The sequence below is a fragment of the Cetorhinus maximus genome, chromosome 4 (assembly GCF_964194155.1).
Source record: "Cetorhinus maximus chromosome 4, sCetMax3.hap1.1, whole genome shotgun sequence".
Lineage (NCBI taxonomy): Eukaryota > Metazoa > Chordata > Chondrichthyes > Lamniformes > Cetorhinidae > Cetorhinus > Cetorhinus maximus.
The window spans coordinates 1276731-1301804 of record NC_135882.1 but is presented as its reverse complement, the minus strand read 5'-3'; the positions used below and the strand labels follow the sequence as shown (position 1 = coordinate 1301804).

The window sequence follows — 25074 nt, the reverse complement described above, 5'->3', positions numbered from 1 at the left end:
GCTGGTTGGAGTCACACCTAGCACAAAGGATGATGGTTGTGGTTGTTGGAAGTCACTCATCTCAGTTCCAGAATATCACTGCAGGAGTTCCTCAGGGTAGTATCCTTCAGCTGCTTCATCAATGACCTTCCTTCCATCATAAGATCAGAAGTGGGGATGTTCGCTGATGATTGCACAATGTTCAGCACCATTCGCGAGCCCTCAGATACTGAAGCAGTCCATGTCCAAATGCAGCAAGACCTGGGCAATATTCAGGCTTAGGTTGACAAGTGGCAAGTAACATTCACACCACACAGGTGCCAGGCAATGACTATCTCCAACAAGAGAGAATCTTGATGTTCAATGGCATTACCATCACTGAATCCCCCATTAGCAACATCCTGGTGGTTACCATTAACCAGAAACTGAACTAGCCATATAAATACTTTGGCTACAAGACCAGGTCAGAGGCTAGGAATCGCGCGACGAGTAACTCACCTCCTGACTCCCCAAAGCCTGTCCACCATCTACAAGGCACAAGTCAGGAGTGTGATGGAATACTCTCCACTTGCCTGGATGAATGCAGTTCCCACAACAGTCAAGAAAGCTTGACACCACCCAGGACAAAGCAGCCTGCTTGACTGTTTGTGGATGGGGTGCCATTCACTCTCTCCGCCACCGACTCACAGTAACAGCAGTGTCTACCATCTACAAGATGCACTTCAGAAACTCACCAAGCCTCCTCAGACAGCACCTTCTAAACCCACGACCACTACCATCTGGAAGGACAAGAGCAGCAGATAGATGGGAACACCACCACCTGGATGTTCCCCTCCGAGCCACTCACCATCCTGACTTGGAAATATATCATCGTTCCTTCACTGTGGGTGTACCTACACCACGTCGACTGCAGCAGTTCAAGATGGCAGCTCACCACAGCCTTCTCAAGGCCAATTAGGGATGGGCAATAAATGCTGGCCTCGCCAGCGACACCCACATCCCATGAATGAATAAAAGAAACCTATGTCAAATTTGTTCATCCCTTCTGCATTGTCAATAATTCTGTGGTGATGAAGGTTTAAACAAAATACTGCAGATGCTGGAAATCTGAAATAAAAACAGAAAATGCTAGAAATACTTAGCAGGTCTGGCAGCATCTGTGGAGAGAGAAACAGAGTTAATGTTTTGAGTCAAATATGACTCTTCTTCAGAGCTACAGAATTAACTTTGACGTGGCTAACTTATTATTAAATTCTATACATCACATAGAACACGTAATTTAGTTGACATATTATTTGCCTATTAGCAGATCCTATGGTATCGTTCATGCCGGTCAGAGGATGAATTGTTTCATAATACAAATCATCAACAATAACAGTTGGGTCAGAACCCAAGCATGGCTGGGGATATCACATGCCCCACCAACACACCTCACTGCCCATGACTTTCCTTCTCTCCCCCTCTCTTCCTACAAAACACACTCCCTAACTGAATGTGTGAATCAATGTGCCTGTATGTATCAGAGTGTGCTCATGTGAGTAAATAAATATGAAGCAAGAGAGATGTATCCTGGTCAATGTTCCTGCCTTAGATAACATCTGACAAATAAATGAACTTGTCATTTCTTGTGGGGTTGTGCTGTACACAAAATGTCTACCTTGCTTGTCTTCACAACAACAGTTGAAGCACTCAGATAAAAGCAAAATATTGCTGATGCTGGAAATCTGAAATAAAAACAGAAAATGCTGGAAAAACTCAGAAGGTCTGACAGCCTGTGTATGACCTATCTTCAGAGCTAAAGAGTAGAAATGTGATGGATAATCCATCATCCACATCCCAAGATCAAACAGATTTCATAAAAAATTTACTCTCACCCGTTTAGTCCAGAGGTTGCAGAAAATTAGTCTAAACTCAAGTACACAGAATAAAGCCAGCTGTAAAAGACAAACTTCTAACAGTTGGACAGGTTTTTAAAGGAGAGCTGACAGTCTGGAAAATACCGAGTGATTTAATATATTAAATGGATATGTTTAAGTAATTTAGTTGACTCTGGTATCCTTTTCAAACTTCCAGTCTTGGCATTTCAAATTCTAGGGAGAAAACAGCCTTTTATTTTTATTCAATGCTTCTACTCAGCTATCTCCTAGACAGGCACCAAGGCAGCTCAGGAGTAAATGGGGGACAAAGCTGATTACAAATGACAGAATGCATCAGCACTGCAGCTTCCAAGTAATCCCAATCCAATCCAAACTGCTCTTCTGCACCTCCTACCAGTTAGTTACAGCAACACACTGGTAAGGATCTGGACTGGGAATTTCCTCGGAGCTGCTCCACTCTGGTGAAATTACAGCAGAAACCATGCGCTGAATCTTCGGCTTGGCGAGCGGGGTCGGGGCCTGCTTGCTGAGGCATAAAAGGACACACGGTGACGTCGGGCGTGCATCATTTAGATTTTCAGCCAAGTCGGCTGCACGCCCGCTGAACTGTCAAAGGCCTGTTAAGGCCATTAATGAACTAATTAAGCCCATCGAGAGAGCTGCCCGTCCAACCTTAAGGTTGTCGGGCAGACGAAGAGCCCAGGCGGCCTTCGCATTTTTCATGGAACCTCATCCACGGACGGGATGAGGTTTCATGAAGTGTTTATAAATTAAATCAATTTTTTAATTAAAGTTCATTGACATGTCCCAGCTCATGTGACGCTGTCACGAGGGGACATGTCTTAAAATTTTTTTTTCTTTATTAAAATTTTTGGAACTTAAACTAATCTCCCTGAGGCAGCTCTGTGCCTCGGAGATTTCTGCACCCTTTCATGCGCGTGCCGAAAGAGCGCAGGCCCCGACTCAGGGAACCCCTCCCCGCCCGCACAGGGAGCGCAGAGCGCTTCCACACGTGCGTCACGTTGGGCAGGCCTTAATTGGCCTGCCCACATAAAATGGCACTGATTGGAACCATGCCCATGCCCTCCCCTGCACAACCCCCCCAACAGGGAGAAAATTCTTCCTTATATAACCATTCGGATACTGTGGCTAAAAGAGCAGGTCAGAGGCCAGGAATCCTGCGGCGAGTAACTCACCTCCTGACACCCCAAAACCTGTCCACCATCTATAGGGCATAAGTCAGGAGTGTGATGGAATACTTGCTCTCATGAAAGTATAATAATTTTCATAATATTTTTCTGGTTTATTGTGAAGTAAGTTTATGGGGGGAGTAAGCGTAGTTAGGTCTGTCTGTGTGTGATTTAATTACATTTGGAGTCGAGTAGGCTGCAAGGTTTGACTCATCAAAAGAAGCTAGGTGCTTGACATGTTAATGAATAAACATGGATGCTGGTTTAGCATGTAAGATGTGATGGGAATTTGCATTTTTTGATAGATGAAGGGAGATTTGTATTTCAAAGGAATTTTAGTCTATTTACAAATAGCCAGAGAAGCAAGGCTAAGGAATGTGTTTATTTTTCCCAAGAGTTACTGACAATATATAGTGACAACATGCAAGTTTTCATGTTATGCGGAAGATACAGTTTCAAAGACTTATGAAACAATAGAATTTACATATTAAGAGAGAGAAACAGTTATAAAGGAGAATGAGGTTATGTGTCAGGAGGAGGCCCTGTGAGATCTAACAGAAGTGTGCGAAATAGCCCTTAATGAAGCTTCCAACATTTGTGCATAAGCCTGCTGTCTACTAAAATGAAAGCTGGAGAAAAGTCATTTTGAATTCCACAGTCCAGGGTATTGTGTTAATTTAAAAACAGAATTACCTGGAAAAACTCAGCAAGTCTGGCAGCATCAGCGGAGAAGAAATCAGTCAACGTTTCGAGCCCTCATGGCCCTTCAGCAGAACTGAAGCATAGTTTCAACAAGGGAGAAATATAAATTGGTTTAAGGTGGGTGGGGGGGAAGAGACACATTGAGGGCTCGAAACGTTGACTGATTTCTTCTCCGCTGATGCTGCCAGACTTGCTGAGTTTTTCCAGGTAATTCTGTTTTTATTTTGTTTTGGATTTCCAGCATCCGCAGTAGCTTTTAGCTTTTTGTTTTTATTATTGTGTTAATTTGCTGGATCTGTTTAAAATCTAAAATCTATTTTTGGATTGTTGCCTTAAAGGGGGTGTAATTGGGAGTCAGGTTAATTAGGAATTTTAGGAGTTATTATAGTAGTAATTTGTAGTTCTATGTATATGCTTCAAATCTTTTCTTTTGTTAATAAATATTAATATCAAAATCGCTGTGATAGCGTAATCAAGTTTCCCTTGTGAATTTGGTCTGGCTGGCACACATCATCTGCCATGTCATAACATCGCCCACTTGCCTGGATGAGTGCAGCTCCAACAACACTCAAGGAGCTTGACACCATCCAGGACAAAGCTACCCACTTGATTGGTGCCCTTCCACAAACATTCACTCCTTCCACCATCGACTTTCCTCTCCAAGTTACTCACCATCCTGATTTGGAAATATATCGCTGTTCCTTCACTGTCGCTTGGTCAAAATCCTGGAACTCCCTCCCTAACTGCACTGTGGATGTACCTAAACCACATGGACTGCAGCGGTTCAAGGCGGCAGCTCACCATCACCTTCTCAAGGGCAATTAGGGATGGGCAATAAATGCCAGCCTAGCCAGCGAAGCCCACTCCCCATAAATGAATTGTAAAAAAAATTAAGTTTCCACAGGAAACAGGCTTTCTGGAGAGGTTACAGCAGCAGAGTAGGATCAACTTCAAGAAAATTCCTGACCCTTAAGCAGGAAAGAAAAGCCAACTATAAAAAGTGAGGAATGGTCCAGATCCTTTGCTTTTCAGAAAGCTATCAGATGAAAGAACAAAGAATAGCAATAATCTCCCTGCAGGGTACAGACAAGTAATTGCTTTGCTGCCCCATCAAGCAGGAGCAGTTTTCAGTGCATCCTGCTAAGGCAAAAGCACCCGTGGGTATTTCATCTCTCAGAAATTTAATTAAATTTGCTCCATTCTGGTGAAGCAACCACTCTTAGAAGTGCACAACCCTTTGTGTTGAGGTACTTTACTGTATTTTCTTTTTGGGCTGGAAGAGATACGTTGATTTTATACCAGATCACCACTGCATCCAGACTTCTCACTGACCCTGTTCCCTTTTTTCATATAATAGGCTCTACAGTATTTTCTTTCTAAACAAGGACTCACTAAGCACAAATAAAGATAGGGAACAGATCAGATCTTTATGATCTCCAATTGTTGGCGCTATCTGCTTTTAGTCTCCCTGTTTCTAACGTGGGGGAGCTTCTGCAGCTAATTGAAGTACCCAGATGATGTGACAACATGGAAAGCAGACAAATAACCTATCCCTGCAGAATACTAATTCAGCTGCTCTAAACCTGGTCTGATTCTCCAGGGATAGAATCTCTCTTGGAATGTACTTGGATTCAAGTGCAGCAGCTCACTGTGAAAACAATGAGGCTGAATCTACTCATTCACTCTAGGACTCATGGATTAAAGGTCTGTTACTCATTTAATAAATTCCAAATTATAGTAAATCATCTTTAAAAAACTCAGAAGAGCTTATATGATTTAACAATTCTGCACTTTAGGAAATCAAGTATGACAGATTACAATAATTAGTATTTATATCTTTACAGATGCTCTCAATTCAATCTGATCCAAATTTACTTTGCAAGTAAGCAATCATTAAAGAATCAGTGTTAATCAGCAGTTCAAGACTGGCATTTAGGAGATCAATTACTAGACTGGGTTAAACCCCCTTTAACTTAAAGCAAACAGAAAGCATAGGTACCTGTTGGTGTACTATAGGAAACTGCAGCATCTCCTCCCAGATCAGCAGGTGGGAAGTTTTCTTTCAGGAAAACAGACAATATTACGCTTCTCGATGTTCCAGGTTCTATGAAAGTATACAACATCATTACTTTATTTCCTTAATATGTCGCAAAAAACGTTTCCTCTCTAAAACTGCAGAGAATATATAAAAGAGCTGTCATTAAAAACAATATCCCTATTAAGCTGGATTTTGAATATTTGCCAGAACAAACTAATTGTGGAAGAGAGTGTGTATAACATTGTTAATTTAATGTTCCATTTGAATGCCAACTTCAAAAATTTCAAGAGTTCCCTAAATATCATCTCAGATTTCCTGCCATAGGTGGTTTCTAGGTCACTTACAATCAGTCATTGCCCACTACCTAGTCATATGAAAGCAAGATACAGGGAAGTAACATGATGGAATCATCAATGGAGACACTTCCTCATACCTCTCCCTGGACCATGACCCCACCACTGAACATCAAGCCATTGTTTCCAGGACTGTCACTGACCTCATCTCCTCTGGAGATCTTCCTCCCACAGCTTCCAACCTGATAGTCGCCCAACCTCGGATGGCCCACTTCTACCTCCTACCCAAAATCCACAAACAGGATTGTCCCAGCAGACCGATTGTGTCAGCCTGTTCCTGCCCCACGGAACTCATTTCTCGCCATCTTGACTCCCTTCTCTCTCCCCTTGTCCAGTCTCAACTACATCCGTGATTCCTCTGACACCTTACGTCACATCAACAATTTCCAGTTCCCTGGCCCCAACCGCCTCCTCTTCACCATGGACGTCCAATCCCTCTACACCTCCATCCCCCACCGGGATGGTCTGAGGGCTCTCAGCTTCTTCCTCGAACAGAGGCACAAACAAACCCCATCTACCACTACTCTCCTCCGTCTGGCTGAACTTGTTCTCACACTGAACAATTTCTCCTTTAACTCCTCTCACTTCCTCCAAATAAAAGGTGTGGCTATGGGTACCTGCATGGGCCCCAGCTATGCCTGTCTCTTTGTGGGGTATGTGGAACATTCCTTGCTCCAGTCCTACTCCGGCTCCCTCCCACAACTCTTTCTCTGGTACATCGATGATTGCTTCGGTGCTGCTTCATGCTCTCGTCAGGACCTGGAAAAATTTATTAATTTTGCTTCCAATCTCCACCCCTCCATCATTTTCACATGGTCCATCTCTGACACTTCCCTTCCCTTCCTTGACCTCTCTGTCTCAATTTCTGGTGATAGACTGTACACCAATATTCATTACAAGCCTACCGACTCCCACAGCTACCTCGACTACAACTCCTCACACCCCACTTCCTGTAAGGACTCCAACCCATTCTCTCAGTTCCTTCGCCTCCGTCGCATCTGTTCTGATGATGCTACCTTCAAAAACAGTTCCTCTGACATGTCCTCCTTCTTCCTTAACCGAGGTTTTCTACCCATGGTGGTTGACAGGGCCCTCAACCGTGTCCGGCCCATCTCCCGCGCGTCCGCCCTCACGCCTTCTCCTCCCTCCCAGAAACATGATAGGGTCCCCCTTGTCCTCACTTATCACCCCACCAGCCTCCGCATTCAAAGGATCATCCTCCGCCATTTCCGCCAACTCCAGCATGATGCCACCACCAAACACATCTTCCCTTCACCCACCCTGGCAGCATTCTGAAGGGATTGTTCCCTCCGTGACACCCTGGTCCACTCCTCCATCACCCCCTACTCCTCAAACCCCACCTATGGCACCTCCCCATACAAACACAAAATATGCAACACCTGCCCCTTCACTTCCTCCCTCCTCACCGTCCAAGGGCCCAAACACTCCTTTCAAGTGAAGCAGCATTTCATTTGCATTTCCCCCAACTTAGTCTACTGCATTCGTTGCTGCCAATGCGGTTTCCTCTACATTGGAGAGACCAAACGCAGACTGGGTGATTGCTTTGTAGAACACCTTCGGTCTGTCTGCAAGCATTACCCAGACCTCCCTGTCGCTTGCCATTTTAACACTCCACCCTGCTCTCTTGCCCACATGTATGTCCTTGGCTTGCTGCATTGTTCCAGTGAAGCTCAATGCAAACTGGAGGAACAGCACCTCATCTTCCGACTAGGCACTTTACAGCCTTCCGGACTGAATATTGAGTTCAACAACTTTAGATCTTAAACTCCCTCCTCCATCCCCACCCCCTTTCCATTTCTTCCCCCTCCCTTTTGTTTTTTCCAATAATTTATATAGATTTTTCTTTTCCCGCCTATTTCCATTATTTTTAAATGTATTCCACCCATCGGTTATTTCACCCCACCTCCACTAGAGCTACCTTGCTTGTCCTGCTCTCCACTCTTAATTAGCACATTCTTTTTAGATAATATCACCACCTTCAACACCTCTTTGTTTTTTTGTCTGTGACATCTTTTGGTTATCTGCTCCTATCACTGCTTGCTTGTCCCAACAACCCTCACCCGCCCCCTTCTCTCCCCCCCCCCCACCACTTCCCCCCAAAACAACTTACATTTCACCCCTTTCCCATTTCTACTTAATTCTGTTGAAGGGTCATGAGGACTCGAAACGTCAAATTTGCTCTTCTCCGCCAATGCTGCCAGACCTGCTGAGTTTTTCCAGGTATTTCTATTTTTGTAATGGAATCATCTTGTTGTACAAAGTTAAGATGATCTTTATTAAAAACATACAGGCTCTGAGGAATTAACTTAAAATCAGCAGGTTCAGTTACAGTGAAACCTTTACCAAAATAAACACCAACACAATATTGTGAAGACACCAGTATTTGAAATTATTTATCTCGAGTACTTATCATAATACAAAAACATCACAAAGAACCAAAGCTGAGAGCTTCCAATATAAGCTGCTTCCAGTGTGGGTGTAATTCAGGGCTGATGGGCCCAGTTCAGCAAATGCACTTACCTATGGCAGCAAAGCTGAGTTGGTCTTGTGTTACTGCAAGTGGGGACTGCACACATACAGATAGTTTCACATCCTGAACAGAAAGTCGGCTCCAAATTGTGACCTAGTTTTAAAAATAAATAGAACTGAAGCAATCTTTTCAGGTTATTTTGACTATTTGCTATAAAAAGGTTAATGTCCATGGAAGGTAACATGCGTATGATCTTCTTACACATTACGAAGGGCATAGACCAAGATCAGAGTTTCAGTTTGTTTCAGCCTGAATGGTTCAATTTGCACCATGGAAATATAACCAAGCTAAGGCCTGAATGAATGTTGGGAGGGAGCTTGATATGTGGAAGTACCTCAATAGGTCCATGAGGGAGAAGGAAATAGAATGATATGCTAATAGATTGAGTGTAGGTAAAATGGGTGGAGGATCATATGGAGCATAAGCACCAGCACAGACCTGTTGGGCTGAAAGGCAGTGACCCCTCCCCGTTAATTATATAATTAAGGATAAGGATAAACAGGTGGAGGACATTCATTATTTGAGCACATATAAAGAGACACTTATTAATAATGGGTCGGTGTGTAGGGTAAGGAGCTATATACACTTGTAACATTTCACTTTGTAAATAAATTTAAACTGAGTAAAACTTGTCTTCTGGTCTTCTCCTTCACCAACTGGCTGTCAGAAGTTTAATATGCTGACAGAGAATAGTTGGTTAAAGGCGAAGGTTGAAAACAAATTTTTTTTTAAAGTCAAAAGATCAATCTGCGTAGCTTCTTGTGAAGAATGGCTGAAAGCAAGGGTAAATCGTCAGGGTATGATTGCCCATGGATATTCTCAGAGTCTGCACCTTATGACAGTGAAAGAATGGAGTGGATATTAGACATAGGGGTTATGTCTCTACCAAAGAGGAAACAAGGTAAGGCCTTAGCATTGCCTCTTCTGAACAAAAGTAAAAACAGAAGCAAAGTATTTTCTGAGCTGGATGCCTGTCAGTTGGATGCTGAGGAAGATTTGATTAAATTTACCAGAAAAATGATCTATTTAATGCCTACGAGACATGGTATGACTGATAGATTTTGAAAGGCAGATAATCATTCCATTGAGGAATATATCATTGGTCTTTAACAGAATATATAAAAGATTGCAGAAATTAAATTTGGAGATTCATCATTCAGTGCTCACATTTAATTGTTGCATTTTGCTCAGGTGTTGCATATGGACAGGCTCCTGGTCTTAACTGGGGTTTGGTTCTTGGAAAGAGGTTCTTTTTTAGAGCAAAAAAAGTGTGCTGCCTTGAAAAAATTCCTGGGGAAGTAATCATTTCCAGTAGCCTGTGGCATAAATGGGACATTCCCTGTGGTATCAAAAAGGATGTAGGACTCAATCTCAATTGAGATTATCCAGGTACTGGGCACAGGTGCCAGTATAAAGGATGAGTTACAGACAGAAGGAATGAGGATGAAAGTACTCTTAGCAGATCCGGATGCCATAGCAGAGGACATGATTGGAGAAGCAATGGTAGGAGAATGAACCCCAGGAATGCCCAGGGAACAGTTCACAGGTGCTTCAGGTGTCACTCAAAATATTATGAAATAAGCTGCCCAAAGCAGAAAAGCAAGGTTCTCAAAGTGGCACATGGCACAGAATTCAGGGGCTGAAGATGATGATTATCTAACTATCACCCCTTGACATTCAATGGCAATACCATTGCTGAATCCCCCAATGTCAACATCCTTGGGGTTACCATTGACCAGAAGCTGAACTGGACCAGCCATATAAATACTTGACTACAAGAGCAGGTCAGAGGTTGGTAATGCTGAGGCAAGTAACTCATCAAAGCCTGTCCACCATTCTCAAATCACAAGTCAGGAGTGTGGTAGAATGCTCCCTGGATGAGTGCGGCTCCAAGAACAGAACACTCAAGAAGCTCAACTTCACCCAGGCCAAAGCAGTCTGCTTAATTGGCATTCCATCCACCACATTAAACGTTGGCTCCTTTCACCACCACCGCACAGTAGCAGCAGTGTGTATCATATACAAGTTGCACTGCAGCACCTTCCAAACCTGCGACCTCTACCATCTATAAAGACAAGGGTAGCAGATGCATGGGAACACCACCAGCTGCAAGTTCCCCAACAAGCCACACACCATCCTAACTGTTCTTTCATTGCCGCTGGATCAAAATCCTAGAACTCCCTTACAGCACTGTGGGTGCACCTACACCATATGGACTGCAGCAGTTCAAGAAAGTGGCTCATCACCACCTTCTCAATGGCAATTAGGGATAGGCAACAAAATGCTGGCCGAGTCAGTGACATCTACATCCTGTAAAAAGAATAAGGAAAAACAGTGTCTTTAGCCCCCACCACAAACTTTGTTCCCTAGCTAGGCTCCATCCCTCTTCCCGGCAACTGTCTGAGGCTGAACTTGGCTGCTCGCAACCTTGATGTCATATTTGACTGAGGATGAGCTTCCAGCCACATACCTGTATATTCAAAGATCGCCTATTTCTACCTCCACAACATTGCCTGACTCTGCCCTTGCCCCAGCTCATTTGCTGCTAAAACCCTCATCCTTCTTTTGATATCTCCAGAGTTGACCATTCTAATACACTCCTGGCCAGCCTTCCATGTTTTACCCTATTTAAATCTGATGTCATCCAATAATCTACTGCCTGTGTCCCTATTCGCACCAATCCTTGTTCACTCACCAGTCCTATGCTCATTGGCTCCTGCTCAAGCAATACCTCCTTTTCTAATCCCTTCATGGTCTCATCCCTCCCTATCTCTGTAATCTCCTCCAGCCCCACAACCTCCCAAAATATCTACATTCACCTAATTCTGGTTTCTTGATCCTCCCGATTTGAACTGTTCCACTATTGGTGGCTTTGCCTTCAGATGCTAAGAACATAAGAAATAGGAGGAGTAGGCCTTTCGGCCCCTCAAGCCTGCCCCGTCATTCAATAAGATCATGGCTGATCTGCCCTAGGCCTCAACTCCTCTTTCGTGCCAGCTCCTCATAGCCTTCAACTCCCTGATATTTCAAAAATCTATCTACCTCCTCTTTAAATATTTTCAGTGATCTAGCCTCCACAACTCTTTGGGGTAGAGAATTCCAGGCATTCACTACCCTCAGAAGGAATTCCTTTGCATCTCAGTTTTAAATGAGTGCCCCCTTATTCTGTAACCAGGTCCCCTATTTCGAGATTCCCCTACTAGTGGAATTCTTCTCAACATCTACCCTGTCAAGCTCCCTCAGAATCTTGTACATTTCAATAAGATCACCCTTCATTCTTCTAAACTCTAATGAATAAAGGTCTAACCTGTTTAGCCGTTCTTGATAAGTCAACTCCTTCATCTCAGGAATCAGCCTAATGAATCTCTTTTGAACTGCCTCCAATGCCAGAATATCCCTTCTTAAATACAGGGCCAAAACTGTACACACTACTCCAGGTGCAGCCTCACCAACACTCTGTACTGTTGTAACAAGACATCCCTAATTTTAAAACTCCAACCCCCTAGCAATACAGGCCAAAATTCAATTTGTCTTCTCAATTACTTGCTGCATCTGCATGCTAACTTTGTGTTTCATGCACAAGAACACCCAGATCCCTCTGTGCTGCACTTTTTTGGAGTCTCTCTCCATTTAAATAATAGTCTGCCTTTTGATTCTTCCTACCAAAGTGCATGACCTCACACTTTCCTACATTAAACTCCATCTGCCAAGTTTTTGCCTACTCACTCAACCTGTCTATATCTCCTTGCAGATTCCTTCTGTGCTCATCACAACATGCCCTCCCACCTATTTTTGAATTGTCAGCAAATTTGGATACATTACACTCTGCCCCCTCCTCCAAGTCATTAATATAGATAGTAAATAATTGAGGCCCTAGGAATGATTCTTGTGGCACTCTACTATTTACGTCTTTCCAACCTGAAAAAGACCCATTTATCCTATGAAGCCTAAGCCCCAAGCTCCGAGATTCACTCTCTATATCTTTCCGCTTCTCTATTTTTCTTTCCTCCTTTTAAGATGCTACTTAAAACCTACCCATTTGACCAAGCTTTTGGCCATCTGCCTTATGTGACTATCAAATTTTGCTTCATAATGCTGCTGTGAAGTGCCTTGGAGCATTTCATTGCACTAAAGGTGCTGATGCTGAAAGACAAAGCATCCTATTATATTCTGGGACGGGATTTAGATTTCTTTCTGATGGGTCTTCAATTTCAGAGCAGAACATCTTTTTCTCAACCATCAAAGCAAGCTTACCCAGGTCCCTACCAGTAGAGAGAAATCGACGCTGAGGCAAACTGGTATCCATGACTGCTGGCTAGAACAATGCTTAGGTTGGATCATGAGTTCAGAATTTCTCTTCGCATTGACACAGTGAATGCACACTCAATACTTTGGGAATGAGCTTTGACAGGAAGGTAACAATTTTTTATTCCTCCCTTGTATATTTCTCATGTTATACTAGCTCTCCAACTGATATTGATAATGCATCCCACAATGAGAATGAAAATGCCTGCATACCTTCAGTGAGGTGGAAGGAAGTGTCACATCTACTGTGTTATCAGCTGCTTGCTGTAAAAAAGAGAAATAGCTTTCATCGTTAAGTGCAAATTAATGTAGATGCTTGACAGCTTTCAGTACCAGCATTTTAATGAGCGATAACAGTAAACTCACTATAAAACACCATTCATCCCATCCATTTAATACTTTTACAGTTTCCAATTTTCTATCAAAGCACCCCTCAAATTAAAGGCTCATTCCATACTGGATCAACGTTATCTGATTTTACAAACTCTTGGTGCATTACATGGCAGGTCCTCATCCCTCTTCCTGGGGTGCTTGTTAAACAATAATCTGTCACTGCGAAATTACATCTTTCTACTACAAACAAAAGTCCTTTATATGACTACAAATTTCAAAGCCAGCTCAGGCTTTTTTTTTTTGCTTAATTTTTAATATTACTCTCAAGGTATGGCCATTGAATGTGCAATTAGATAGGCAGGATATATTTACCCTCTTATCAAGTGGTAAAGACTTTCAGTCTTTCTTTCCTGCCTGAACTACTATTTCCATTGTTTATCATAGAAACTGAAGCACAAAGCACTTCATATCATCCATGGGAAATTGTTGTTGACCATTCAGTTACTATTTTCCTTTTTCTCCCCCTCGGATTACATTGCCAGTTGGTTTCCAAAAAGTGAAACAGAAAATGCCTTAAATACTTATTTGGCCTCACGTACAGAAACCGCATCCAGGCTTGGGGAGACGATAACAGTCACTTTCAAATCATCATCATTTTCAGCCTTCGGCAAAATATCTGAAAGAAAAGGGGACAATATTTCAACAGAAACTATGTAATTATCTTCAATACATTACATCTTTTAATAACATTGCCAGGTTTGAAATACAAACTAATCTTCCATCATCAAGCGTACATCAAAGGCCTAATGAGGGCCATAAGGTAACATTGAGCCAAAAATTATGGGATTGGGATGATCATCACTGTCTAAAATGGGGAAGTTGAAGCACTGCATACCTGAAACTAACAACAGGATACTCCTACCCCTCACCACCTCGCCCACCACCCACACTCCTGCCCCAAATGCTGTTTTGGTTATTGCTCTTAAAAAAGTATGAATTAAAAGTTTTAACTTGACGAATTAGAATATTTCAAGCTATCATTTAATAAGTGTTAAATTCCAGGATTTAGGTAGTTGGAACTGAGGGTTTATGAAAGTTATGGCCACTTGCCAAAAATGTGTGTGATGTTTCAATCAACTGTCTCAATATTGATTATTTTTTCTGTTTTGTTCCTTTTCCTGTTTCCTCCCTTTAATTTCCATTTAGCCACTATTCTCAGCTCCTGTAGAAATGTTGAACATTTCCTACCACTGGTAAATCAGCAACAGTATCATGATTAGTGTTATCAGCTGTTTTCCCTAGATGTAGGCTGACTTTTCAGAGCATTATGCTGATGGTTATTAAACAGATCAATTTCTTGTTTTACTTTTGTCTGAACTTGGGTAAGCCTCCTAATACCATTGTATTTCAATTCAGAACTACTAAATAAGGATAAAAAGTGATCTACTGCAAATGTGGGAAATCCAGCAGCATTGTGGAGAGAAAAACAGGGCTAATGTTTCAGTTCTTAAGAAAGATTATCAACCTGAAATGTTAACTGTTTCTCTCTCCACAGATGCTGCCAGACCCACAAAGTATTTCCTCAGTTTTCTGTTTTTCCTACTAAATAAGGAACTTGAGTATTGCTGAACAAAATAAGTGACAACGATTTGCTGATTCATTCCTCAGAGCAATGCCTTGACCAATCAGGGTCAAGCTGCCTGATTTAAACTTCAATCAATGCTTGGCAGTTAACTGTTAGTCACCATCAACTGGTACGTTCTCCATGGCAATGCCTCTACCAGTCAGCACTCTCTTCTCATACAGTATAAATCTGTTATCTCCCTTGGATTTGTATTCTTGCAAACTGTCCTGATGAATACAAGACGAAAAGCTGCGACAAAAATCTCTTTTTCAGCAATATTCAAATTTGTGCTACCGAATGACTGTAAATAAGAAGCTCTTTCAATGCTGGTGAATTATAATGACATACAAATATTGCAGTGTTGTAATGTCACTGCAAGAATCCTCATATGAAAGTATTGCAATTTGAGGGCACTAGATTTTCAGTTAAGACAAGGGTATACTATGAATGATATAAGAAGATGATTAGGAGAAGGGACTAGTGAGTGGTGTAGAAGGATATGTACTGCCTCTTTACCTTTGGAACCTGGGTTCAAATCTAAGCCAAACTGATTTGATGAACATCACTTTACAAGCACATATCACATATACTATCTGGCAATTTCCCACAGCAAATGCACAGGATGGCTGGTGTGAGAAATGGAAAAATATTACACCAGGGGTTGCTCTTTTCCAAAATGAAAAGTATTTCAATTCCTAGGAAACTAACATTTCTCATCTCTGTTACCATTAAAATGTATAACCAAAATATAATAAATGGATGGAACAGTGAGCTGGCACCAAACAGGATTCTGATCAAATGAGAGTGAAGCCAACAACCTACTGTATCCACATATTTCAATGGAAACTCATACAATTAGTATTAATAAAAGGTGCATTTTTATTGGGTTGAAGGGATCCAAATTGACACTATTATAAATCAGATAAAAGACAAAATGAAAATGTTAAAAATGTGAAGCATGCCAGTCAACATCTGGAAGAGGAAGACAGGTTTGTGTATTGGGTGAAACCCTGCAGCAGAGTGAACAAAGAAAATACTTTTCTCCACAATTTCACAAAGTAAAGGGGGTCTATTTTTCATATCACGTCTCTTGCTTTCCACAAGCACTCTGCTGATCATTGTGTTGCTTATCCTGTGTGCACAAGTGTGTAATTTTTTACCTCTTCCCCTTTTTAAATGCTGTTCATCTGTAATGTCCTGCAGCCCTGATGAAAGTTCCAGAGCTGAAATGTTAACCTATCTCTTCTTGTCAGACATGACTTGACCTGACCTGGCAAGTGTTTCCAGCATTCAGCATTCTGTTTTTACTTCAAATTTCACGCACCACAATTTTTTTTGGCTAAAATGCAACTAATTTCAAAATCTGTAAAAATGTATTATTTTGTTTATGTATTTCAATTTTTAAGATAAAGTACATCTTATACTTACAGAAAGTGACTTGACGTTTTACATATCCAATCCTAGTGTTTCAGCAGTAGTTGTGAACTTAGTATGTTATTAAAAATTCAGCTATACCTCATTCAGTAATGTGCAACTTTTTCAAGGATTATATAGTGAAACGAGTGTAAAGAGCAAGTTCAGTGATTATTCCTATCAGTTCAGTGATTTTTGATTGCAGTCTGTAGGGACTTCAACAATGTACCCTACGGCAACATGCAGAATTACTAGCAGCATCTTCTGGATTTCTGTGTTTAACTGTACGCATGCAGACTTGAAGTAGCTAACAGTTTCAGAGGAGTAATACCAGTGGATGTCATTACTACTGTAAAATCCTGGCTGTTAACTATTATCTGTGAACCACTATAATCAATGAGTCTTAATGCTGTGCAGAACATGAAGCTTTCAGAACAATATGCTATTTAGCAGACTACATATCACACGCATGAAACAAAGGAACATTTTTCAGGCTGATCATCTCATCACTTTTGATCGTTTGTGTACCTTGTGTTTTTGTAGCTTCCCTGATGACCTTGTGAAGTTCTTTCATTTCTGTGTCCAATTCATCATAATCCAGTTCTCTGGACTCCACCTTTGGAGCTTGGAAGAAGGAAGGATCGGTGCCCAAGTATGAACACTGCAAATGGCCACTGTCACTTAAAGTCACCACTACTCCCTTCAAATCCCTGCACAGGAAAAAAATTAAAACATTTACAGGTTTAATTCCACCTTATACATACCTGATCTGCTTTAAAAAAAATACTTTGTATTTGTTCCCATCTTTGTACCGTTGTCAGTATCACTGCACTGTTGTTCAAAACTGAGACACACATGCAAGGGATAATATTGTAAATGCGCAAGCTGAACTTCAAGAACCAGCACCTAGGCACTGAAGAATAGAATTTTTTTTTAAAAAGGAAATTATTAAATTATTTTAAGTTTGAGCCCAATTGTTCTAAACTTTCCAACCCTGCAATCAGGATCCAGAATTGGGGAGAATGCTGGTTCCCTGCTCAGTTTAATAATGGCCTTCCAAAGTCTGGTCCACCAATGAATCAATCAAGTTGTTTCCCCTGGAAGATTGAATGGAAACTTTGCACAGCGGGTACAGCTTAAAAACACGTTGAATGGAAACTTTACAAAAATCCAACATCAGCAAGAACTATTACATCATCTTCCTCAGTGGAGCAAATGAATGTTGTATTGCCATGTTGCATTGTTAACACGACAGAGTTAGTTGACTAGTACCTAAGTCATCCAACCTCAACTTGACAGAAGGCAGGCAAACACCATTAAGGGATTTCTAAGTCAAAAGCAAACTTCAAGCACTGTTCCCTGGATGAATGAAATGACAGATATATGTGGCCAAAAGCTTTGTACCAGTTTAGTCAGGATCTTGGAATCTCTGCCCCCTTCCCCCTTATTCTTCCCCTATCCTCCCTCCTTCCAAGTCAGACTTCACCCCCTACATATGGCATTGCTTATCCACCTCTGCCCCAGCATTCAAACTCACTTCCTTACCCACCACAAGCTCCTCAAGCTTTCAGCCCAACTCCTGACTACTGTCTTCCCTTTTATGCACTACTCCAGCTGCCAATGTCAACTCCTCCCTATCCTCTAGGAGAACCAATTCAAGTTTGCTGTCAACATATCCTTTCTTAAACAGGCAAACCTCAGCCCGTCCACTTTATTCTAATTGCAACCATATCCCCAATTTTCTCTTCAAGGTCCTGAAGATACTAGCTTGGAACTTCCTCACACTGTTCCTGTATACTCACATAATTGAACTTTCTGCTTTGTGTCCAGCAAAGTTACAGCAACAAAGCAGGAACAGCTCAGGAGAAATTCCAAGCCTTTCTTACTCCCAATCTACATACTCGCTACTATCACCATCTGTCATGAAAATATTTTTTTCAAAAGGTTTTGGGGATGGGGTGTGTGTGTATGTGCGTGTGCGTTACTTGAATTAAAGACTGATACTTTGAAGGCTCTGGTGTATCAGAAGACAAGCTAGGTTTGAAATGCTAAATAAATAAACATGGCTGAAGTTTTAGAATGTGAAGTGTAAAGGAAAATTTGCATTTTTAGATAAACCAGAGTAGTTGAATTTCAAAAAAGAGATGGTGAAATCTTACACTTAGCCAGGAGAAGCCAAACAGTACGTTCATTTTTCCCAAAGCTTACTGATAAAATTGGTACTATGAAAGGTTTTTATTATTAGAAAGGTAAAGTCCAAAGACAGACTGGAACAATGGGATTTACATTAAAAAGGGAGAAACTTGTATAAAGGAGATGAGGTTGTGTGTAAGGAGAAGGCATTCAAAGATCTAAGAAGTGTGAAAAGCCTCCAGCCTCTATGTACCAAGCTGCTGCCTATAGGAAGCTAACAGAATTCACTGTTAGTATCCCTGTCCAGGTATCGTGTGCTTTGTATGGGTCTGTTAAAATCTATTTTGTTTTTATTGTTGCCTTAATGGGGGTGTAACGGGGAGTCAGATTAATTAGGGGAGCTAGGAGTTATCATAGTAGCAATTTGTAGACCTATGTGCTTAAAGTTATTTCTTTTATTAATAAATGTTTCATTTAGTTATGTAAAAAAAAACCTCTAAGACTTGGTGGACTTATTACTATTGAATTCAAGGCATACATCTCGAAATAAAAATACAAATTGCAAAACAGTTGTGGCAGTTGTTTCAGGTTTCCCTCTGGGATTTGAGCAGCTAAGCATTTACTATCTGCTGTGCCATAACACCACCCCCTTGTGTGAACTCCTCAAAATCTGGGGTTCTCAGCACCGAGACCTTCTTGGTCAGTCACCGGTTGCTTTTTTGAAAATCACTGACCGATCATCTTCTCAGCATCTGTCGTTTTCAACATTGTTGGCCAAGTATTGTTCTTCTGCAGTTTCACCTAACCCTACATGTCAACCACTATCAACTCCAAGGTTACATATGGGCAAGAAGAGACCATTTATCCATCAAGCACAGCTGTTGCTTTATTTCGTCCTCTTTGGCTCTGACCAACATTGCCATGTTTTTTGTCCTAACTGCATAAATATTCCCAGCTGTTTATTCAAGTTAAATGTGCTGCTGTGGAACGTTCAGTGTTCTCTTGGACTTTGAGCAGATTTTCAGAGCTACATCTTCACTGCCATAAAGGCTTGGAATTATATCAGATCATGCCCCTACCATGGTCTCTAATCCTGGCTTTCTTCACCTTGAGAATTGTATTCTCCAATGCTCTCCTCTCTCCCTACATATTCTATTAACTTCAGTTAACTCAGTACTACTTTGTGAGGATAGGTCATGGACACCAGATCAATCCAGTAAGAGGCAAATTATAGACTAATGTCAACAAGTTCATCCCCACACAGAGTGTAATCAACACATGAAATGGACCTCTGAGTACAGGAGGCAGTACCCCTGGAATCAGTTAGAATGCTATGATCTCGGTAGAAACCAGTGAAGTGTTTTTCTTTTTAAGAATCCGAAAACTCAGATATTTGCTAAAAAAACTAAGCCACGAGTTTCATAGTTTAAATCAAAAGAATTTGACTACACAAAAATCAAAAAACATGACTACTAATAACTATACTCTTATCTTAAATAGTCAGTTAAAGATATTAAAAGGATCATGAACACAGATCCTTACACTTAAAACCAAACTACTTAATTCAACTTTCCTTCTACATCCATTTGGCTTACACTGCCCCACCCTATTTCCCACCTCCCACTAGTCAGATAATGATAAGAAATTGGAAGGTTAACCACCTGACATGAGTTCTGTTTCAAAGATTTATTTAAGGGTTGAGATTCTCAGGCCTTCGCTTACAAACCTCACTGTTTCGGTGTACTAATTCCTCTTAATTCTTATAATCAATTGTCCAACAATAGCATGAGGAGCCCATGAAATGAAGACAGAATCTGAAACCAGCATCAATATTGGCTAAGTCTTAATGCAAATCAAAGTAACACACTTCCAGAGAAGAAAGTGAGGAGTGGCGCAAGCACAGCAGTCTATGGCACTGAAACAGAGGAGGGATCGTAAGATATCTGTTAAATTACAGCATTCAAAGGTTTTAAAGAAATCATAACCCTATGATTACCCACAACAGTTGCTTGGACTAATCCATTTCCATGTGCATGACAACTGAGTGAAGATTATTTTATACGATGTTCCCAAATGTGTCTCCAGTTTGCTGTACATCCTTCAAATTATGCTTTGTCCTGGCAGTTATATCGAATTTAGAGATGCAATTTTCTTTCACATGGATATTCAAATATAAGTGAGATAATTGGCAGGCTCAAATTTCACAAGATGTCAGTTTAAAAATATAAAATATATGAAATAGTACACATTGTTCAATGCTTCAATGTTCCCATTAGTTATCGGAAACAATTTTAGATTTTTTGCATAAGTTGCTAATGTTAACTTAGCATAATTGTTTTCTCAATAATTTATTTTATCTATTCAGCTTTAGTTTAGAATTTTGCAAGTTTGAAAACAATTATATTTGTTAAAACTATTCTTTCAAATTGGCAAGCTCCAGTGAGAACAGAAAACCAATGCTATCTTACCTAGCAGGAGGTTAAAAAAAATTCTGTTGCATCAAATTTCAGTTTATCATCACTCTCAGCTTAGGAGGTCAGTGGCTAAAAGGGCTGTGCATTAACAGAAGTGAAAGTGGAGATACAGTCTGATAAAAATAAAAGAAAGCCAACAGACTTCAAACAACTTTGGCTCTTTCAGTCTAACTCTCCGAACTGTGATAAAAGAATTTTCTCTGTGTGTTGACATTGCCAAGCATTTGTAAGGAAAGGTCATCTAGCATGGCACCAGTTCTAGTGGGCAGCTTTCTGACAAAAATAACCGCAGCATACAGAATGCAAAATAAAGCTGTATCAATATACTAGTTGGTATAAGCTATAACGCTATATTTTTAACAGAAAACAGTACATTTAATACTACAAGGAGCAACTGAACGATAAAAGGATCAGAATGGCCTCTTCAATGTAGATCTGTTTGAGCAAAGTTTTGCACAAGATCTTCTTGACAGTGCATGTGGACTATTCGCTTGAAATTGTAGAACATGGGACAACTCATTTAACCACTGTTGACAGATTGTCCCTTTAATGTGGGAGCAATATTGTAAGCAAAATAAGTAATGAAATGGAAAAGAATCAATTCATCTATGACAGGCAACAATGCAAAGAAAGCCTGTTAGTCCAAACTCCTCTAACTTTGATTACCAGAGATCTCTTTTCAGACTCATGTGCTTATATGTATTAAGTTGTAATTAATGAAAGTTGGTTCTACATTCATACCACTCATCAAATAATCATGTCAATAAGTTCAACTGTGCAAGTTACAATTACCTATAAAACACAACAAGAGTACTTATCACTTTCTAGCCATTCACTAAATAAAACCATAAATAGGAACATAGAAATTGGAAGAAAATGGAAAGCATTGCTGAAAAAATAAATGATTAAGTAATTTGACCAGAAATTTAAAACTATTTTTGTGATTGGTCTGAATGAAAAGTCAATGGTGAGAATTTGTACCATCATGCCTATTCCAACTTCTGAAACAGCTATACCCTCCATTCACCAACTCACCAATCAGTTTTTTTCCCTGTTTACTGCATCAAGACCCTTCAAATTTTTGTACACTTCAATTATGTCCCCTCTTAATCTGTCTGGTTATAATTTTTAAAAAATCTCAGTTTCTCTAGTATCTTCTTATAACTAAAGCCTCTAACTTTAACTATCATCTTAGTGACTATCTTCTGCTTTTTTATTTGGCGTCTTTCCTAAAATAAGATATTAAGGTATTAACCTACAATGAAGAGGATCCATTGCCAGATTGTGTCCCATTGTAAACAACAACTTACATTTATATAGTATATTACAGAGACATTAATACTACAATGAAATTTGATGGACCTTCTTCAAGAGGGTCAAACATGCACCTGTTGCTAGAAAAATAAATAGATTTTCCAAAATGAGGCAAGCCCTTTTATATTGAGGAATGGGAACAGTCACATAGTTTCAGGTGTTCTTCTACATCATAAAAGTAGAATGTAATCCAGTGTCATGTGGGGAAAATACTATACGAGAAAGAATGTTGGAATTCGAAGAGGAAAGACATTCGCTAATTTAAATTTCTGTGTATATGACTCATTGGCACTGTAAATGTAGACTGGATACTCAGCAAGAAATTGAAGTAGGACTTTATAGATAGCTGCTGAAATTTTAAGTGGAAAATAGAAAAGAGCCTTGTGCCAATGGTGATATTACTTGGGAGTTTTCTTACTTTCTCTGCGTGACAGGATAAAGTACAAGGGAAAACAGCAAAGGATGGGAGTCAATATCAATATTTGAAAAATTAGTGATCCTATTATTGTGAAATTTAGAGAGAAAGTCTTAATTATTCTTTGAGATTACTAATGACTGAAAGATCTCCATGAGTATATAGATAAGAGTATTTATTAAATGCAAGATGTTGTATTTATGCCTGAAGATTAAAATTGTAAGATGGATTCCTCCAATAAATCAAAACAGCAAAAACTCACTTTATTTCAACCTTACTTATACTTCCATCATATAAGGAAAGCAGGTATTTCTCGAGTTGATAGCGAAAGATCATTCTTAACACTTTTCAGAAAGAATTGTATGTATCCATACGAGATGATCCCATTTTGATTTCAATGCAGAATATACATTTGATTCTGAAAATTAGCCATTTTTGCCACTCTCTCCTTACATACTATGATCAACACATCAAAATAAACTAGGCAAAGTATCTGCACTGTAATATCACACAAGCAACCAGGAAACAGATGAGCCATTATTATGTGCAGACAAAGTATATCCTGCTATACTGCAGTGACAGTGATAGATTTTTGAAAACACTGGGGTACTCACTGGAAGTTGGCGACATGTACAGACACAGGAACATGGGGAAGCTGTGCAACCCATTTCAGAGTAACATCTTGGTATATGAGCAGCTTGTTATTGTGGTTCCCAATGAGAGTGTTTATTGTTCCTTCCAACACTACAAGGTATACAACGGAAGAAATAAATTACTCATTTCCCCAACAAAATAAACACCATACACTATGTAGTATTTCACATCTACAGGCACATTTGTCTTTCCTGTTTTAACTCACTGGGGATCATAACAATTTACATAAGACTATATAAAGGTTACAATGTTATAGTTTGTTAAAACAAAACACTCCACAAAGTAAAGTTTGAACATACTTCTCCATGTCCAGTGCCAGTAACGCCGAGTGCACATGCAAGTGACTAGGATTGGAGTTTATAGATGTGTTTTTATTTGATAAAGCTGGAATGGTGACTGGAAAAACTGTCACATGGTTTTCAAACCTTGGCATGTTCAGCACATCTATCAGCAACTCCTAGAACTTGTTAATATATTTTCCCAAGCTATGGTATACAGCGGAGTGATCCTTCAGAAAATATTTGTTTTATCTGACTGGGACTAGTCGCACTTTTCTAATTATACAACATTTATACCAAACATTTCCTCAATGTAGCTTACAACTAGAAAACAAAAGATGACAAAAAGTCAAAGTCAATTGGCTTAATCTAAAAGAAGTGAATCCTCCAGACTAACAAACTTCGCATTGACAGTTGGATCATTGTCTAGCTGGGAATTTTGCTAGCGTTCCCATAGAAAGACTCAAATACATCTGAACTTCCTAACAAATAAAACATTTTCCTTGAAGTTCAATGGAATATAAATTAACCAGATAAAAAAATCTTAGCAAATTTTAATGCAATATTTAAGTTTGCTCTTTCAATCAATGGTGTATGTTACAGAGGTAGAATGTGAAAATAAAGGAAAAACAAGTAACCATTTTGCAGGAGATAAAACAAACTTGCATAGTAAAAGGCCAGCACTTTTTAAGGCTTAATCTTGCAAAAACAAAGTGCATCAGCAACAAAGGAAATATAACCAAAATGTCACAGCCAGTATTCCTGCTGCTTCACAAGAAGTAGAATACTGCGAATGCCAGAAATCTGAAATAAAAACAAAAAAATGCTGGAAATACTCAGCAGGTCAGGCAACTCTTTCACCTGGAAGGAGTGCTTGGGCTCTTGGATGGTGAGGAGAGAGGATGTACGAGGGCAGGTGTTACATCTCCTGCGTTTGGATTGAACAGTGCTGTGGAAGGGGGATGATGCGGTGTTGGGGGTAACTGAGGAGTGGGGCAGGGTATCATAGAAGGAACAGTCCCTTCAAAATGCTGAGAGGGGAGAGGAAGATGTGTTTGGTGGTGGCATCATGCTGGAGGTGGCAGAAAATGATTCGCTCCTCAGCAGTATCCTGGTCTACTCACTGTTCACTATGTGGTCTCCTCTACACTGGGGAGACCAAACCCAGATTGGGTGACCACTTTGTGGAATACCTCCATTCAATCCACAAGCATAACCACGAGCTTCTTGTGGCCTGTCATTTTAATTCTCCACCTTGCTTTCATGCTAACATCTCTGTTCTTGGCCTACTGGACTGTTCCAGTGAAGTTCAATGTAAACTTGAGGAACAGCACCTCATCTTTCAATTAGGCACTTTACAGCTTCCTGGACTTATCATTGAGTCAATAATTTCAGAGCATAATCTCTGCCCCATTTCATTTCCTTTTTGCTTATTTTTCTT

The 25074-nt window shown here is 40.3% G+C and overlaps 1 protein-coding gene across 7 annotated transcripts in view; it reads right to left on the bottom strand.

Moving 5' to 3' along the window:
• Positions 1-25074, bottom strand: part of bbs9 (Bardet-Biedl syndrome 9) — a 453250-nt gene that overhangs the window by 387595 nt on the left and 40581 nt on the right. For all 7 annotated transcript variants that reach the window (XM_078539791.1, XM_078539787.1, XM_078539785.1 and 4 more), the window contains exons 9-14: positions 23316-23445; positions 16894-17075; positions 13928-14004; positions 13209-13259; positions 8681-8783; positions 5748-5852 (exon numbers count right to left, since the gene is read on the bottom strand). In XM_078539791.1, the coding sequence (XP_078395917.1) occupies positions 5748-5852; positions 8681-8783; positions 13209-13259; positions 13928-14004; positions 16894-17075; positions 23316-23445 (648 nt within the window). The remainder of the gene's footprint in view (positions 1-5747; positions 5853-8680; positions 8784-13208; positions 13260-13927; positions 14005-16893; positions 17076-23315; positions 23446-25074) is intronic.